Genomic DNA, 18,768 nt, shown 5'->3' on the forward strand with positions numbered 1-18,768 from the left:
GGGACTCGATTCCCAGGATCACACCCTGGACTGAAGGTGGCGCTAAACCACTGAGCCACCCGGGCTGCCCGAAAATATTTTAATAAATTTTTCTCCTTGAGACATTTCATTCATATTGTTCTCAGGAGAGTATCTTCTCCAAGTTTTCCTCTTGTCTCATTCCTTTCAGTCTCTATTATTGGTTTTCCCTTAGCTTTTTACCTCTAAATATTTGAGGCATAGAGTTCAGGCCCCTTCTCTCACTGGTCCCCTCCATTCACTGGTCCCCTCCAGTTTTATAGGCTTGAATACTACTGACATATTAATGATTCTCAAAATGTTATATTTAGTCTAGATCTCTCCACTGAGCTCTAAATACCAACTGCCTATTTAACAATACCACTTGGGTGTCTAATAGACATTTCGAACTTAGCAACTCTAAAATCAAACTCCTAATCTCTCCCAGTGTGTTTTGCATCTTGAGAGACATATTTCCTTTCAAGTTGTTTAAGCCAAAAAACTTCCATTGCCAGTTTTCAACTCACTGAACAAATTCTATTAGCTATCATCACTAATTTAATTTTTTATACCACTTCGTCTCTATAATCCTTCCCTCATCACCAGAAGTAAAATAATATGTCACATCTGTGCTCAAAACACACTAGTATCTTCCCATCCCACAGAATCCTTCAAACCACTTACAGGAATCCACATGATCTCTCCCCCTGCTAAATTGTTTATCTCATCTCCTGTTAGTTTCCATTTTGTTCATTTCACTTGTTCACTAGCCCCCTTGCCTTTTTTCAACTCTGCCATATGTGCTCTTACTTGATGAATTTGTACTTAAAATTTTCTATGCTTAGAACTCTCTTCCACCAGATATTTACATAGCTTACTCCCTTACCTTCATGTCTTTGCTCAAGTATCAGGTTTACTGTGGGACCTATGTTTTTGTTTCTACCTCACAACATGTCACTACTTCTTCCTCTTTATATTCTTTTGTATAATGTACTATCAGGTGACATACATTTTGCTTATTTATTTATGTTAGATTTTAAGCATTATGAGGGCAGAGGTTTTTGTTTCGTTGGTCACTGCTGTATCCTTAGATTCCAGTTAATGCTAGGGGCATGGCAGACATTCTAAAAATGCATTGAAAATCTTCCACTATATGTCCTTAGTGATGCAGATGTCGTGTTATTGGTGACAGGCTCCACACTTCCATAGCAGACTTGCTATAGTCATTTTGGTGTTTTGTAGCAACATGGCAACCAGTTTTACATGGTTTGAACTTTTCTTCTCCAATTTTTAACGTTATGATTTTTTTTGTATTTTTTGAATGAATTGGAAAAATAGGAAGAAAATAAGTAAAGAAGGAAGGAAGGAAAAGGAAAAATAAAGATGAAAGAAATTCCAAGATGAAAAATCTTTGCATGATGAAAAAATCTGATTAGAACTTGAAATCAATATGCAACCTGACTAAAAGTTTCAGGTGATGTCAACTTGCAAGCCAATTTAACCAAGCCAGAATCATCTTCTTCTTTTTTTCTTTTTTAAAAGATTTTATTTATTAATGCATGAGAGACACACAGAGAGAGGCAGAGACACAGGCAGAGGCAAAAGCAGGCTCCATGCAGGGAGCCCTATGCGGGACTCAATACCAGAACTCCGGGATCATGCCCTGAGCCAAAGGCAGGGGCTCAACCACTAAGCCACCCAAGGCGTCCTGCCAAAATTATCTTCTAACTAGATGAGAATATAGTAGAAGATGATTTTTGTGGGGAGACTATCTTGACAACAGACTTGTTATCAAAAGATTTACAATCGTTTTAATTATTGAGTAATAATTTTGATGTATGGTGGTAGTGATGCAATCCACAATGCACAAGGAATCTCCAGTCACCGTTTATAGGGGAGCCTAATCAGCATGGATGAGGGAGAGACAGACAATCACAATGAAATCATAGAGATATTGGGGTAAGATGTGTTGGGATTCTTCTCAGTAATTTACGTTTTGATGATGAAAATAGGTATATGTTACAAAGCTAGCTAGCTAGCTAGAGATGAGATTGGATAGAAAGACATAAAATAGTGATGCTTAGATATATAACCTCAAAATACTTTTTAAATGTCATTATTATGTTAGGTAATTAATTTTATGTGTCAACTTGACTAAGCCATAATATGCCCGGATATTCAGTCAAGCATAACCCTGAGTGTCTCTGTGACGGTGTTTCTGGATGACATTAACAGTTGAATTGAGTAAACTGAGTAAAACAGATTCCTCTCCCTAATGTTTGTGGACTTCACCCAATCAGGTGGGGAATCCTGAATAGAAATAAAAGGCTTAGTAAGAGGAAATCCCTTCTGTCTAACTGCCTTTGAGCTGGGACATTGATTTTTTTTAACCCTACCTTGGACTGCAACTGAAACACTGGCTCTTTCTAGGTCTCAAGCCTGCAGGCTTTTGGATTGGAACTACACCATTGGCTCTCCTGGGTGTCCAGCTTGCTGACAACAGAACTGGGGAAATATCCATCACATAAACAAATTCCTCAAAATCAATATTTTTATATATTATGTATGATATATATATTCATATATATGTGTGTGCACATGTGCATGCACATACACAGCCTATACATCCTGTTGGTTTGGTTTCTCTGGATAACTCTAACATAACTACATTGTGTTTTGTTTTATTTATTTGTTTTGGCTTAAGGTAATTAAAATACAGAAATATTTTAAAATCTAGTACAGGTCAAATCTTGGATGCTTTAGGCAATCATTCTTCTACCATTTTAATGCTACCAATAGCTCTCTTTTTCATCAACTTCTACTTACCACAAAATTAGCCGTAAAACAACTCAAGTCATAAAACAAACAGCTCTAAAGTGTTTCACATGCTCTTTTATATCTCTGTGACTCATATAGGTTGTTGCCTTTTAATGGGATACCCCTTTCTTCCTTCATCATCTTGCTGATTTTCCTTTAAGCATCACCTTCCCCCAGGAAATTTTCTCTTATGCCTGGCCTGCTGAAGGTGTTCATTCCCTGTCTCCTACTTGTGTCCTATGTAAGTGTCTGTTACAGGACATATCATACAGTACTAGATTATTAGTATATCTGATTGAGTTCTCCAGTAGAAATATTAAGGGCTTCTTGAGAGTAATAACTATACCTCTTAAAAAATTCTTTTATCTCCAATTCCTATGATGTTGCCAGGCATGAGTATTTGTTGAAAAATAATTACCCTAATATGAATCTGATATGTATGTAACATGTGTTAATTAAGATTATTGAGAGTCATTAATTTCTGGACTAATTTTTTTTCACTTTGCAGATTTTCTTAAAGTTAAAAACAAATCCCAGTTATTTAAAATTAAACAAGCAAACTCAACAACACAATTTTCTTTTTCAGCTGCACATAAAAGGGGATGGATCTTGCTTATACTTTGTGGAATATCATTAAGCAATCATCATATTTGACCATGCCTTTATTGTGTGACATGCATTGGTTCTCTAAACAAAATTGCTTTCATCTGAAGACATGCCAGCGCTTTTGGTAGATCAAATTTGACTGATGATAAGAAGGATCTGTCTTCATTATTATACTAAATCATAGGTAGCCAATGTATTTGTATTTTCCCTGTAGATGACAAATCCACTATAGAGAACGTGGCATCAAATGCTTTTAAGGTCTTAGGCTGATAAAGAAATGAAATGACAACCACTTAATTCATAGACCAAGAGTGAGGCAGATTTTGACTAACAACAATAACTGAAAGACTCACTTGTATCTTATAAACGTCAGCTAGGGAACACAGTTACCTATCATGTAACTAAATTAGGTTCATGTATAATCTAATTAGTCTTCTTTATAGGCAGTATTTTATTTCTATATTATCTAACTTTAATTTTTAGAACTCACTGTAATTTCACATCTATTGTTCCTCTAGCCTCAATATTCAGAAGCATAGACTATAGCATTACGTGGCCTACTTTTTTACATAGTAATTACTATCATCTAGATTAATGTATTAGTTTCCTGTTGTTGGTGTAAGAAATTACTGTAAACTTAGTGCTTTAAAACAACATAAGTTTGGTGTCTTATGTCTAGAGGGCAGACATATGAAGTAAGTTTTATGAAGTTAAAATCAAAGTGTTGGCAAGGCTATATTCCTTGCTGGAGTCTCTAGAGAAGCAGTCATTTTCTCAGCTGTCTAGCTTCTAGAGATAGCAAACATTCCTTGGCTTTTGGCCCCTTCTTCCATCTTTAAAGCAACTCCCTCCAATCTCCATTCTGTCATCTCTTCTTTTTCTGATGCTATGCATCTAGCCATCCTCTTATAAAGGCCTTTTTGATTATATTGGGTCCATCAGACAATCTGGGACAATCTTCCCATCTCAAAATTTTTAATTTAGTCACATTTACAAATGCCCTTTGGCCACGTAAAGTAGCATATTCTCTGTTTAAGGGGACTAGGATGTGAACATCATTGGGGGGACATTATTCTGTCTACCACAGTCCATATACTTTTTTTCTTATTGTATTTAATCAAATAGTGAATCATAACTCAGTAGTAGAAAATATCATTGGAAGTAATAACTCAATTAAAAAAACTTTGTAATTATTTTTGATTAAAAATAATCCAATTCCTTGAATACTGTCCTACTCTCCGATAATACAAACATAAGGACAGAAGCTAGCTAAGCATCCATCAGTTATATTATGGAGGAAATTTATGCAAAATAAAATAGGTAGTCTATCTCTTGTAACTCTTAGAGTCTCTTTTAACTGCTGTCTGATAAGAACAGTAGAAATGAAATGTCCTTCTTCATTTATTTTTTATTGAATCTTCAAAAGCTAATAATAAGGAAGAATACAAAATAAATATTAAATATTCTATAATGTTTGAGATGTGAAATAAGCTTGTATATTTTACATTTATTTTTGTGTCACCTTATGTATGACTAAGGTGCCATGATTTTCTCAATGATATTAACTTTGATTTTCAGCAGTACAGTAAAAGGGACCTACGTTTTACCTTTAATTTTACCAATTTGAGAATCTATGAGCACAAGAGAGGATGAAAGAATGATGAGCTACACTGATAGAGATGAATGTGCCTCATTTTAGGAGGACCTGCCCATAAAAACAAAACAAAACAAAACAAAAAACAACAACAACAACAAAAAACATTTGGCTCAACATTTTCATTTTGTATGTGAGGAAATGGAAACCAAAATAATTTAGTGAGTTTTCCAAGCCATACAACTACTGATATTAGGCCCCAGCTTTTTAAATTCTTAATTTAGTACTCTGTCTCTAACACAGTGGACTTTCCAATTTCCTAATTATTATGTAATTTGCTTTGGTAAAGTTTCTCTTTTCCTATATTTTCATTTTATATGTTAATATTAAGTAGGTTGAGTTCCTTGAGAGGTATCTTTTCCAAAAGAAATTATTAAAAATGGACAAAATACAATCACGTTTCTATTGCCTCTTTCTTTGCAAAGTTAAGATGCAAGAAAGAAAAAGGAAATTAAGGATGTTTTCATTGCCTTTTCCTTCCATTTCTTCTTACTAAGAGATATTAAAGATGAGTTGAACTAAATTAGCGATTTTTCTAAAAGCCAATGCCAACAGTAATAAAATGGTAACCAGTTCTCAGAGTAATGAATGAAATTATTTGGGGGGTGGGGGTGGGGCACCAAACCACTTGAAATACTTAAATACATTTTGGTAAATGAACACATCATCTGTGAGAGCCTCAATCTCTCCAGTGTGTAAACAAATACTTATCTTCTTCAACCCTTTTTTTTCTTTCTTTTAGCTGTATAGGAATGTATACACCTTTATACTACATATAAGCTCATTTATAATTTTATCACTTCTTAAAATCTTATTCTATCGTATTTTAGGACAGATATTTAGAGTTGGAGTCTTTTATTGCTTTGATTGACAGGAAAGTCATGATGCTTTGGAACTAATAAAGGCACCACATAGAAATTATTAATTGATTCTATCCACTTGATTCCTTACTCTCACATATTTTATGCTCAGTTTTGAGTCATATTACAATAACCACTCTTTTGGCATGAGCTTCATAAGACTCTCTACATTTCCTCCTGCGTATCCCTAGAGTGTTTTAAGGTATATGACAATCAAGCTAGAGTTGAGTTATTCTCTGACTTTGTCTAGCTTTCAGGTTGTTGTAAAAAGTAGAGTATATCTGTAGCACAATATAAATTAAATGATAAGCATAATAAAAAATCTTCAGTGGATCTTAAGCCAGATAATATTTTTGTTTATTTAGTACTACAATGATACACACTCATATATAGTGATCATGCCGCAAAACGTATGTAAGTTTAAAAATACCATTGGTTCTAATTCCAAATAAACAATTCCCTAAGTAGCCATAGACATAGATCATTCCCAGAAGTGGTGGTGTCTTTTGTAAGTTAATATTTCACCCATGACATTTTGGTGTCAGTGAATCAACATTTCCAATACTGATTCTCTATTTGAAGAAATCCTGCCATCTGGAATTGGTCCCTCTAGTAATGCTATTTAAATCATCATGGGATAATGCTTCTTAATCACCTTCAACTTAGTTGGAAAAATAAAAAGGATCATCTATTCAATTTATGCACTCCCTTTGGGGTTATCTAGATAGCTGCTTGTTTGTGCTGTTAGGACAATTTATTACTGACATTTCTTTTCAGAGCATTTTAGCCTACAAAGTTAATCATGAAAATATTGAATTTCTGATGATATTTAGAAGTTACAATTCAGATGATCTTTTTACTCCAGTCTACCTATATTTGCTTTTTATCATTTAATATTATTCTGTATCATGGTGTTGTGGCAATTTAGCAATGCAGTACAAATATGGAGGCAATATTACCCTTCTTTACATGGTACTATTATAAGAATGTGTATAGTAAGAGAACAATTTTAAGAGAATATTTTAGATTCTTAAAAAAATAATGGAGTCCCTAAAAAGAGATGGAGAAATATCAATAATATACTGATTTATCAGATACGTCTAAAACATTACTTAAACTAAAGTTAGTCAAGATGCAGTTACACATTAATGAACTGTTCAGACTTATAAACCTATACAAATAAAATGGATGCTTATACATACACCAAAGAATAAGAATATATACTAACATTACCACCAAGTATCAGGAGACAGAGCAGGTAATTCTCAAGAGTATTAAGGTTGTAGCATCCCAGAGAGCTATGAGAAGTCAAAAATAGCACCAAGGATATGGAGTAGAACAGGAAATTAATAAAAAACTTAAAAAGACATAATCTTGCAGCATCCTTCAAGACAAATAACCTGATATGAGTTCTAAGCCCTTGAAAACAAGATTCTTAAAATGTATCTTAACTTCCCTGCTCCTAATATCTTTTCTGGTGACAGCATGGACCCTAAATGTATATTATATTTAACCCAATATTTTAAGTTTTTGGGTGTTTCTTGACTTATTTTTTTCTTCATCTATTCATTTGTACATTCAACAAATATTTGTTAAATATTTTACCTGAAAAGGCACTGTAGTCACTAGAGAGGAAAAGATAAGATAATGACCAAGACACAGGCTGCCCTCAGGTATATTACAGTTTAGTAGGGAAGACATAATTCAATAAATACTCAATTGGGAAAAAAGTAAAAAGTATAATAAGAGTGATTAGAAATAGAGTATTCTGCATATTTGGGGGGAAAAAGAAATTCAATTCAATCTGTGTTTTGAATACCTATTCTGTGTCAGAGGCAGGTGGCTATAAATGCATTGATGAATAAAACATGATTCTTTTCTCCTAGGAGTTTTTAGTTTATCAGGATTACCTCTTCCTGGGGTGTGAGGAGTGTCAGGGAAGGATTTATGGAAGAAGTGACATTTGAGTTGCATCTTAAAATATAGGTAAAATTTTGACATATGGAGAAGAGGGAAAGAGCTTTCCAAGGAGAGGCAAAAGGAGGAACACAACAGCATCTGTGATCCTCTTTCTGAACTTATTTTTATTCTTCTAAAGGCTTGGTATAAGAATGATGGAAGGCATAACCTTGTGATATATACTTTAGAACACCTAGTTTTAAAAACAGAAAAATCAGTGTTTTTAGGCAACTTTATTTTTTTATTTCAAGAATATTTTTGACCATTTTTATTAGCACCATTCAAGTTAGTGACACTATTTTTTTTTAAGATTTTATTTATTCATTCAGGAGAGACACATAGAGATAAGCAGAGACACAGACAGAGGGAGAAGCAGGCTCCCTGTGGGGAATCTGGTGTGGAATTCGATCCCAGGACCTTGGAATCCAAAGACAGATGCCGAACCACTGAGCCACCCAGGCATCCAATGTAGAGCTTCTGATAGAGATGGTCTTACACTGTTTGGAATCTCCTTTCCCCAAAAGTGTTTGCAAATTCTTGTAGCAAGTAACAGAATTAAGTTAAATCCCTCTAAAGAATGGTGTGCAAATATTTCTGAAATAATAAATTTCTTAAATATTACTTTTTTATGATTAGGGTCTCTCTTAAATATTATATAGTTTATATGATTTACATGGGTTGAACTGAAAAAAGAAAGAATCAATTCATGAGTTACTCAGGTGGACTTGATTTTGGATGAGTAACATTGGAAGAAATATTATTAAGTGGCTAATTAAGGGTCCAGTCTTTTCAAGTACTTTGTAAAGATCTCTGTTAAGAAATCAGGAAACCCAGTATAAACAGAGGGACTGGGAAAGCAATCCAAGAGAAAAAAAGCAGAGAAACTATGTTCATAAAAGTTGTTATTCCTCCATGACTGCTATGTTCTGAACATTTGTGTCCTCCCTGCTCAAATTGTTGATATCATAATGCCCAATGTGATGCTGTTAGGAGGCAGGGCCTTTGGGAAGTGTTTAGGTCATCAAGGAGGAGCCTTCATTGAATGAGATTAGTGCCCTTATTTTTTTTTTAAGGTTTTCTTTATTTCTTTATGAGAGACACACAGAGAGAGGCAGAGACAGAGGCAGAGGGAGAAGCAGACTCCTTGCTGAGCAGGGAGCCTGATGCAGGACTTGATCCCAGGACCCCAGGATCATGACCTGAGCCAAAGGCAGATGCTCAACCATTGAGCTACCAAGGCACCCAGAGATTAGTGTCCTTATGAAAAGAGATTCCACAGAGCTCCCTAGCCTCTACTACACGTAAGAGCACAGTGAGAGGTCACTAGCTATGAAGCAGGGAAAGACCCTTACCAAAACGTGACCATGTTGGTGCCTTGATCTTGGACTTCCCATCCTTCAGAACTATGAGCAATAGATTTCTGTTAATAAACTACCTAGTCTGTGATATTTTGTTATTTCACCCTGAAAGGACTAAGACAATGACTTCTGACCTGAACATTCTTAGACCGAGTAATTTGAAAAAACCCCTTTCTAAGTCTTTTTCTAATATTTTTAAAACTACAAAGGATTTAAACTACTTTATCATTGGTATGCTTTGCAAAGACACAAGAAGCCTACACTTTTTATGCTGGTGAAAAAAGCAGTTTTATCTGTTGATAGATCTTTGTTTAAATATATCCATCCTTTCTGTGATCCACTCTCCATGATTAGTTTAAAAGCTCTTTTCTGGATGTAGTTTGGCTCTAAAATTATGGAACCACTCTTCATGTCCTGTATTTTTTTTTCTAACAAATTTGTAAGTGGTGTCTTGTGGGATATAAGTGTGATGTAAATTTTTAAGGTGATATTTTGAAATTGGAGCTTTGGCCAAAATTATGGGCTTATTCTGAGAAATTCTGCTGATCATACATAATATGACATTCACTTTTCTAAAAGCTGAGAAGGAAAGCAAGAATAAAGGGGTATGAGAGGCCCTTTTCTATCATGATCTTTATATATCGTACAAAACAGACTTTAGGTCTGGTTATAGATTGATGGTTATGAAATATTTGTATAGAAACATAGTTTTATATATAAATGATTTATAGTTATAAGTAATATATATATAATTATATATATAATTAATAATGGTGTAAATTCTATCACTATTCCATTTCATAGTTAAGAAAACAGTATCAGAGAGGTTTAAGTGTCTTACTTAAAGGTTGCACATTTAGGCCTTAAAACCATTCTTATGATTTCATGTTTAGCTTGTCTTTTTATATTGAATTTATTTGGTATACAATTTTAAAAATTCTATTGGAAAATTCGGATAATAATGCTAGTTTCATAGAAAATCTCCTTCAAGATTTTTAATTGGTAAGTGGCATAAACTGAGTAAATGGAGACTAATTTCAAGATCATATTTTAGATTTAAACCTGGGATCTAGGTAACACATGTTTAGATATTTTTTGATGTTACTTTGTTTATTTTTATTTTTTTATGTTACTTTAATATCTTAATGCCATCGTGAAATCATCTGTGCATATATATGCACACATACACATTCACACAAATACACAGATGATCCCAAAGACTCACTGTCATCTCACAAAACCTATGAAGACAGCAGACTGATTTTGCATCTCCTCTATTATTTTCACTGATGCCAATTTTTAAAAAGTAAATGTGACTGATACTTCAGTAAATCAAATGCCAAGTCTCAGTTTTATCCAGTCTAATTTTCTATATGTATATATTTTGTTAGTAGAAAAATTGAGGTTTTTCTAATAATTGCAAGTCTAAAATCCTTAAAGATGTTTCTGCTTGGGAAGAGTCAGCAATGAACATGCAGCACCTTTTATAAGTAGCCCTCCTAAGTACCTCTTACATCTCCTTAGCACACTAGCAATTCCCTTCATATAAGACATAAGTTTTTACTTTGCCTTTCAGTAGAGAATTTTCATTAAATAAAAGACTTAGGGATGAAGTAAGAAAGGTGTTGGTTTTCACATCCACTCACGGTCTTGTCAGGTGAGCAAAGTTTGATGACTAAATGAATAGAAGCCTGAGTACAGGGATCATGAATGTGGAGACTGGAGGGAAGGAGAGGATGGCATGTGAGGAAGTAGAAAACTGAAGGCTTTATTAAATGTCAAGCACAGAAGATGAAAACATTATGACGTTATCTAGGCAGACTGATCCCCAGATCTCGCAAAGTTTATGATCTTAGAATCTATACCATACAAAATGATTTGCTAAATTTTTAATGAATGATCAAATAGTATTAAATAAAGTATCATAGTCTGTGTGGGCTGCTGTAACAAAGTTCTCCACTGAGTGGCTTATAAACAGATACTTATTCCTCACAGTTCTGGAGGCTGGAGGTTTAAGACCTGGGTGCCAGCATAGTCCAGATTGTAGACTTCTTTTTGTATCCTTACATGATGGAAAGAATGAGCTTTCTCTCTGTGGCTTCTTGATCAGGCCACTAATCTCATTTATGAAGGTTCCATCTTCAGGACCTAATTATTTCTCCCAAAGCCACATACCTTAATACTCTCACCTTGGGCATTAGGTTTCAGTATGAATAGGATTAGGGAGATTGGGGGCCCATAAACATGCATAGCATAGCATAGAGTCATTCTAGAGTTTAGCAAATAGATTTTAAGAACATTTAGGCTTCATATTTTACAGGGGAGATCACAGCTTCCTCAACATCATTCATATACATGTATACACAAATACACACACATATACGTATACATATACACATATGTATAGTAGCAAAGTAGGGATGAAAAGTAAAGGACCTTAAGTCCTGCCCCTACGGTTCTCACTTTTGTGCTGCTTTCCCTCTCAACAAAGAACCTATCAATCATCACAATAGTCATTTTTAAAGAGAGTAATTGCAAAATTATATGGGATAGAATTTTAAGAGAAAAATAAAGGAAAATGGTACCATTTTAACTTTTTCAAATTGCCAAGAGAGTGAGAAAGAATATTGACTTTCTCTAAAATAAGAATTTAATTGTGTTAAGGGTAATTGAATAAAATGAGAGTAAGAAAGTAATTTGTTCTTTCAAAACACAGATGGGATGCATTGAACTTTTCACTTTTTACCATATCAGGGTTTACGAGTGTGTAATTACAGATTTTTGCCAAATGCCATCGATCCAATCCATATTTTCTGTGCTAATTTGAGTTGGTCCTGTTGTATAGAGGGTGTGTCTGGCATACAGGAAATATAGGAAAAGGTAGATTTTAAGGTGAATTTTACAACGAATTTATCTCCGCTTATTTCTCTTGCTGCTTTTGCTTTTCATTAATTTCATTTAAAAGTTGAAAGAACAAGAACTTTAACTAGATTTATGTACAGAAGCCACCATAGCCAATTTAGGTCTTTGATGATTTTCTTTAGCAATACCAAAATGCAAAGGCACTTAAACATGATGTATTACATTATGAAGCATTAAAAATATAATTATCGAAATTCTCTTGGTTTTCATCATCTTTATGTGGCTCTAAAACAACTGTTTTATTTAATGCAAGAGTTATACTTGGCTGGGTTGTTTTGGAGAGACAGAACATTTTGGTGTTGAAGATTATTGCTGAATCATTGTTACATTCTATGTCTGTGGTGTGAGCAAGTACCATGGTGCTAAGTTCTTTAATACATTTCTAGGTAAGAAGATAGTGAATGCTTTCTCAATCTAAGTGTGCTAAGGTATTTTTCAATCTATTTATCACACAAGTACGCCTGCTTTAAAGTTCAACAGTCACTGCAGTGTGTGGCTTTGCCCATGTCACCTCTTTTTAACTGTTCCCCAAGTATCTGACTCTGGTAAAAATGTTCTGTTTAAAACCTGCACAGCCACATTTATATCTTCCTTTCTTCCTGTTTCAGCATTGCAGAGCAGAGAAATTCATGGTTTTGATTCACAGGAATTACTATTTTGTTATAATGTTCAAATAATGGTCTGCTAAAAATCTTCTTGTAAAAGAAAAAGAGGTTCACTCTCCTACTATCAAGGTCATTACTGAACTCCGTGTGTTTAGTTTAAAAGCGCAGAGATGCCATCTAGCAGCCATTCTTAGGAATTTCCTGCGTCGAAATATTCCTTTTTCCATAAAACTAAGCAATAATTGAATTCCTACAAGCTTTCAGGTTTTAAAAATTTACTTATTAAATGAATGATGATTTGGCACATTGCCTCTAATTCAGGCACTCCATTACAAATAAAATTAATTTCTCTTAAAATAGGTAAAGTAACAAACTTATGGGTTTTTCTAACTGGAACTAGAAACTTGTTAATAAGATTTTAATTAAGAAAACAGAGTTCTCATAATTTTCCTGAGAGGAAAATGGATAATCTGTCTATATAAAATATGAATAATTAATTAGCGGTGAATTGCCTTTCTTTCCTGAAAAAAATGCTAATTTTGCCAATTTCCTGGTATATTAAATGAGAAAAAAGAAAGTGAGCGAATGCTGAAAGTAAGTTTATCCTATGAATAAAGAAGTTTGGCCTTTTTTTTTTTTAATTTAAAAATAAAATTGACTTTCAAGTAACTTATCTTACCATAAGATGGCGATACTTAAGCACTTTATAAGATGTCATATAAGATCTGGAAGTTACAATCTCAGAAAAAATGATCATTATAGCTTTCCATAAGATGGAATCGGTACTGTTGTTAGAAAGCCTTATTGTTTTTAGATAAATTAATATACAATGATCACTAAGGTTTAGATTCCCAATATTTGATGTATGTGGCAATCCTATACCTGAAAAAACTCCTTTTAATTATGAGCTCTCCTATTTTGCAAATTTGTGTATCTATGTGTGATTATACATATATATTTACCATAAACACAAAGCACAATAATATAGAAGAATATTTGAATGTATTTATTTAAAAATGTGAGTGTGAAATATCAGTTCTAACATATTAGTATATTAAAAAACATTAACTGTTTAGAGTTTCTGTACATTTAGGTGTCACCACTAAATTACCACTTATTGTTCAAAAACTGTGATCTTATATGCTTCTATATTATTGGATTTTTATTTCGATTTTGTCATGCATAATTTGCATTATGAATGCTAATTTTATCTAAACCCTTAAGTAGTTAATGCAAAACCCACACAATTTGAGAAAATTCCTAGCTCTTAACCAAATTGACAATTATTTTGAGAATTCAGTGGTACCATTTGTGATTTGGTTGGGAGGGATGCTGTAGTTAGGTGATCAACAACAGTTTGCTAAAACATGCAAAAGTAGTTTTTATTCACTTTTTTAAAGCAGTATTTTGTCTACTAGTCCAAAAGCTGTTTTGGACATTAAAATCACTTGCTGTGAACCTTTTAGTATTCCCTATAATGTCATTTGTGGTGTAGAACAACATATCATCTGTTCTTTACACACTGTATTGCAGTATCTAGATCCCAAAAAGGACAGTTTGAAAAGTTCATGTATACCTTTCCTTCCCTGGATTTCTCAGCTCAATTGTACCAGACAGCCCCAGTTAAGTCTAAAGACAAGCTATATATTGTTGAATACAAAGACATAGACTTATCAATACTAGAAAAGATCATATTGACTTAAATAGGTCATTTATTTGGGGGATGTAATAGTTCTTTTAATTTATCTAACAGCTCTTTTGTGCTTACATATATCTAATTTGGGAAAGAATGGGGTTCAAGAATTCAAGAAGATATTTATACACAAAAGATACCAGACAAATCAAATCACACATGCAGTTGCTGGTAAACCTCTACATTTCTGAATTAATTTTAAAGAATGACAAAACTCACTCTAAGTGATTTTTTTTGCAGTAACTTAGTAATTGGCTTTGCTTTTAAAAAATGTTTTACCGAGAATATTCCAAAAGAAATAAATAATTGAATATATTCTAAAGTGGTAACCAACATAATAAATGAAAGTGGCAGTAGAATGTGTCACTGTAAATCCAGAAACAAAAAAAAAAAGAGAGAGAGAGACAGAGATTCAAAAACGTAAAAACAAAACCAACACTTCTTACCTGATGTAAACTACCCCTTAGTATGTAAAATATTCTATTAAGATCACTAGGGTGGCATTCACACACCATGTGAAGATTTCACAGTGACAGTATCAGCACAGCCATGCCTTTATATTAAAATTACTTTCATCAGGTCTCTCTAAATATGAAAAGTGCACAGATATAACTACAAATGTATATGATATGATTCTAAGTTTTCACTATATTTTAGGCCTAGAAATACTCAGTCAGCCATAATATTAGATCATGCTTGGTTACATGTTAGTTCTATACAATCATGAAAAGAAACTTCATTTCTCTACACTGTACAGATACTGTTAAGCTTTAAAAATAATTTTGCAATATTCCAAAATGCAGCTTTAAATGGTTTTGTAACATGGTATCATTTTTTCCCTCTTGTCAAAATGCTCTTGATAAGCTAAATAAGTAAAATGATTTCAAAAATTGTATCTCTTACTCTTTTTCCCGGATGGCTTACCCCTTATTCTAGATAACTGTGGTTTTCTTAGAACGCTGAAGCTCTCATTTTCTCTCACTTTATAGTCAAGACGTTTCTCGCACACAGCTGAAAATATTTCTCCATATTTTTTCTACCTTTTTTAATCCAAAGAGCTTAGCGTTCACTTTAGTGACCAGTACTGGATAATTTGCGGAGTTCAAGAGCTATGAGCCAACTAACTCATCCTTCCTCCTGCCCACCCTAGTTTGACAGGGCTCTCACTTCCTGCTTTTTAACACTGGTTATCAGAACTTCCTCGGTGCCTCCTAATTTTCTTTATAAAAAAGAAAGAAGCAAATAAACACAAGCTCCTTTCCCAAACGCGTCTCAGCCATGGCAGCGTATGGCTCCGCTGCTCTGCCGTGGGTTCCGAGCAGCATCCTAAATGTTTTGGACGCAAACCGCAGCACGTCTGCGATGGGAGTATTATTGACCAGGATCAGCTGGAAAACGCTTCTCTGCTTTCAACAAAGAAGCGGTGCACCATCTCCTAATACGTGTTTACAAATTGCATTGTTTCAACTGCCAACTCCTTTTGCATCCCCCCCGTCCGACTTCAAAAGAGAACATTAAGCACTGGGATACGGAATCTGCTAAATCCCCCCGAGAGCCGCATAGCCCTGTGCCCATACACATCATACTTGCTCTTGGTACCTCCCCCCCCCAACCCTCCTCGCCTGGAGTCTACCTTGAGGAGCTATTCCTCCGATAGTTCACCTTGTTATCTTACAAGCAGTAGGGGTAAGCCAGGCACCACGAGATAGCTAGAGCTGTCCTTCGTGCCTTTTTTTTTTTTTTTTGCATATTTCTTTGCATTTTTGGTCGGCTGGTTACATATTGCACATTTATTTCAAACAAGAGTGAAATATTGCCCATACCTTGGAAGGATCTAATCCGGCAAGCAGAGACAGCAGCAGGAGATTGAGTAGGCTGGACGTCGCCTGCATTCTGATCTGGGGTTCTGCCCTCTCTTTACTCTCTTCTAGGTAGCCACTCCGCTCCTACTGCAGAGACCTTACCCTCGGCAGTTGCACTTTCTGGCTGCCAGTCAGAGCAGAGTAGAGCAGAGGCGGTGGCTGGAGCAGGAGCAGGAGCAGGAGCAGGAGCAGGAGCAGGAGCAGGAGCAGGAGCAGGAGCAAGAGCAAGAGCAGCGGCGGCGGCAGCAGCAGCGGCAGCAGCGGCAGCCGCCCTGGGGGGCGAGCATTCCGCAGGCGGGCTCGGGCCGGGATCCGCGAGCTCGGGGCGCGGGGCTGCGGCGGGCGCTGGCCGAGGTGCTGAAGCGCCGCCGCCCGAGCCCCGGTTGCCCCGCTCTGCCGCTGCTGCCTCGCAGCCCACCTCAAAAGTTTTGACCCAAGAAAAAGATACAGGGAGTAACTGCCGAGAGAGGTGTGGAGACCTGGGCAACGGATATGACATCACTACAGCTCCTGGGGGCTTGGGGGTATATGTTGCCGGGAATTTGTTAACCAAACAAGGATCGACTCTCAGCGCTCCAGTTCAGCATTTGGAGGCAACTTGAGCTGCAAAGGAGAAGTAGAGAGTCAGCTGGATACAGGATTATGAAACAAATAGTGCCTGGAACCTTCTGATGTCATTGACAGAGGACTTGATATCGTATTTAGAGCTTTAAACAAAGTTTGCAGTGCAGACTATCATGTGATTTTTTTTTTTTTTTTGGTTCAAGGCACCCAGTCTGTAGCTAGTGTATACGCATATATGCACTGTCATTTATTAATAGCCTATTGAAATAATCTGTTCGTTTAGGTATTAATGTGTATTTTTCTGTCTAGCACTTCTGGTCATTTAAAATACTACGCATAAATAAATGAAGAAGCTTTCTTTTTTTTAAATCATAAATGGGATATTCCATTAGTGACCCCACCACACACACATACACAGCTGAAATCTCTCTTCCTCACACACAACCATAGCCAGAAATATAATTTTCCTGTCTATCTGACTTGTGTTTATGCCTGAGGAAGAATTCAGTGATGGATGGACAGTGGGATGGGGAAAGTGATTATTTCTAAGCTTCCAAATATTTCTGTTTCCCTGAGCTCAAGGAAAGAGGCAGAACAGCTGCCTCACAAGAGCGAGAAAGGGTAAATAACAAACAAACACTCTCATGCATCTTATGGTGTTTAACTGTACTTAAGCAACTTCTTTTCTTTGAAGTTGGGAAAAAGTAAGTGTTTGCCATAAGATAAAAAGGTGGAGAGGAGTTTGCAACCACCTTGAAACCTCCCTCTCATACAATTTTACTTTTAATGCTCCTTGAGTTATATCTTTTGTTGTTTCTTTTTTAGAAATGTTATTTCTTAGGGATTAAAATATGTGAACTAGTGTTATCGCCATTGCTTCCACAATAAAATCAAGATAAATAATTTGAGATATTATACACACACTATGTACAAAATCTCACTAGATATTTTATTGAAAACTCTTCATAGTTTTTAATACAACAAATCTCAATTTGGAATCAAATGTCTTCGAAAGTTATAATCCCCGAGGATTTACATCATATTGCATCTATTTTATCCTGATATGTATATATGTGTATGTCATTACTTGAGATGTTTTTTCCCTATGAAACACAAATAACAAGAAGAAAAGTGAATTTGAAAATTCCTTTGATCATGCATAGAAAAGAGATTGAAGAATAAGAGAAGGCTGAGGGCTATTCATTAAATGATAACCCTAGCAATCATAATGACAGTCAGAATTCCCGTTATTTCCTAGCAGAAACAGAAAATAGAAATTTTCTTTTGAGGTAATAGATAAAACTGCAGAGTTATGTCTGACACCCTTTAGAATAACTTTCTAGAGTATATTTTGGATAATTTTCTAGTGCACTGAGGCTCTATCTTTCCCCCTTCTTACATTTGTTTCTTAACCTAATCTCTATCTTTATATAAGATAAATCTAGGATAAATCAGCATAGATTATGTTTTTCAATGATTCATATATGAAAATTATTGGAAATCTTATTCTGTGCCCATTTCTAAAGATTTCAAATCATTGCACGATTTGAAATGAATTTGCAGAGGTGCAGTAGCTGGATGGCTAATATCTATACTAAATACAACAAAAGTGTTTGACTATTTTTATGCATGCTCTTCTCTCTTCTCAGAATGTCTTATACCATCTTGTTCCACCTCCACCCTTCATCACACAGTGCTGCATGCTTATTTGAATATGAAGAACTATGCTTAACAGACACACACAGAAGTAATATGAAATCATAATCATCATAACATAAGATCAATAGCTTTTCTTTTAGTGACAATGATGTTTTTTCTTAGAGATAAAAATTACTCTGATCTCATACATGGTTCACCATATTAATCATGAT

The 18,768-nt window shown here is 35.0% G+C and overlaps 1 protein-coding gene across 1 annotated transcript in view; it reads right to left on the reverse strand.

Annotated features, from left to right (window-relative positions):
* Positions 1-16,400, reverse strand: part of OLFM3 (olfactomedin 3) — a 191,350-nt gene extending 174,950 nt beyond the window's left edge. The window contains exon 1 of the mRNA XM_055340720.1: positions 16,295-16,400. Coding sequence (XP_055196695.1) covers positions 16,295-16,363 — 69 coding nt within the window. The 5' untranslated portion in view covers positions 16,364-16,400. The remainder of the gene's footprint in view (positions 1-16,294) is intronic.
* Between the last annotated feature and the right edge of the window lie 2,368 nt (positions 16,401-18,768).

The sequence above is a fragment of the Nyctereutes procyonoides genome, unplaced genomic scaffold (assembly GCF_905146905.1).
Source record: "Nyctereutes procyonoides isolate TBG_1078 unplaced genomic scaffold, NYPRO_anot_genome, whole genome shotgun sequence".
In the NCBI taxonomy this organism is placed as follows: Eukaryota; Metazoa; Chordata; class Mammalia; order Carnivora; family Canidae; genus Nyctereutes; species Nyctereutes procyonoides.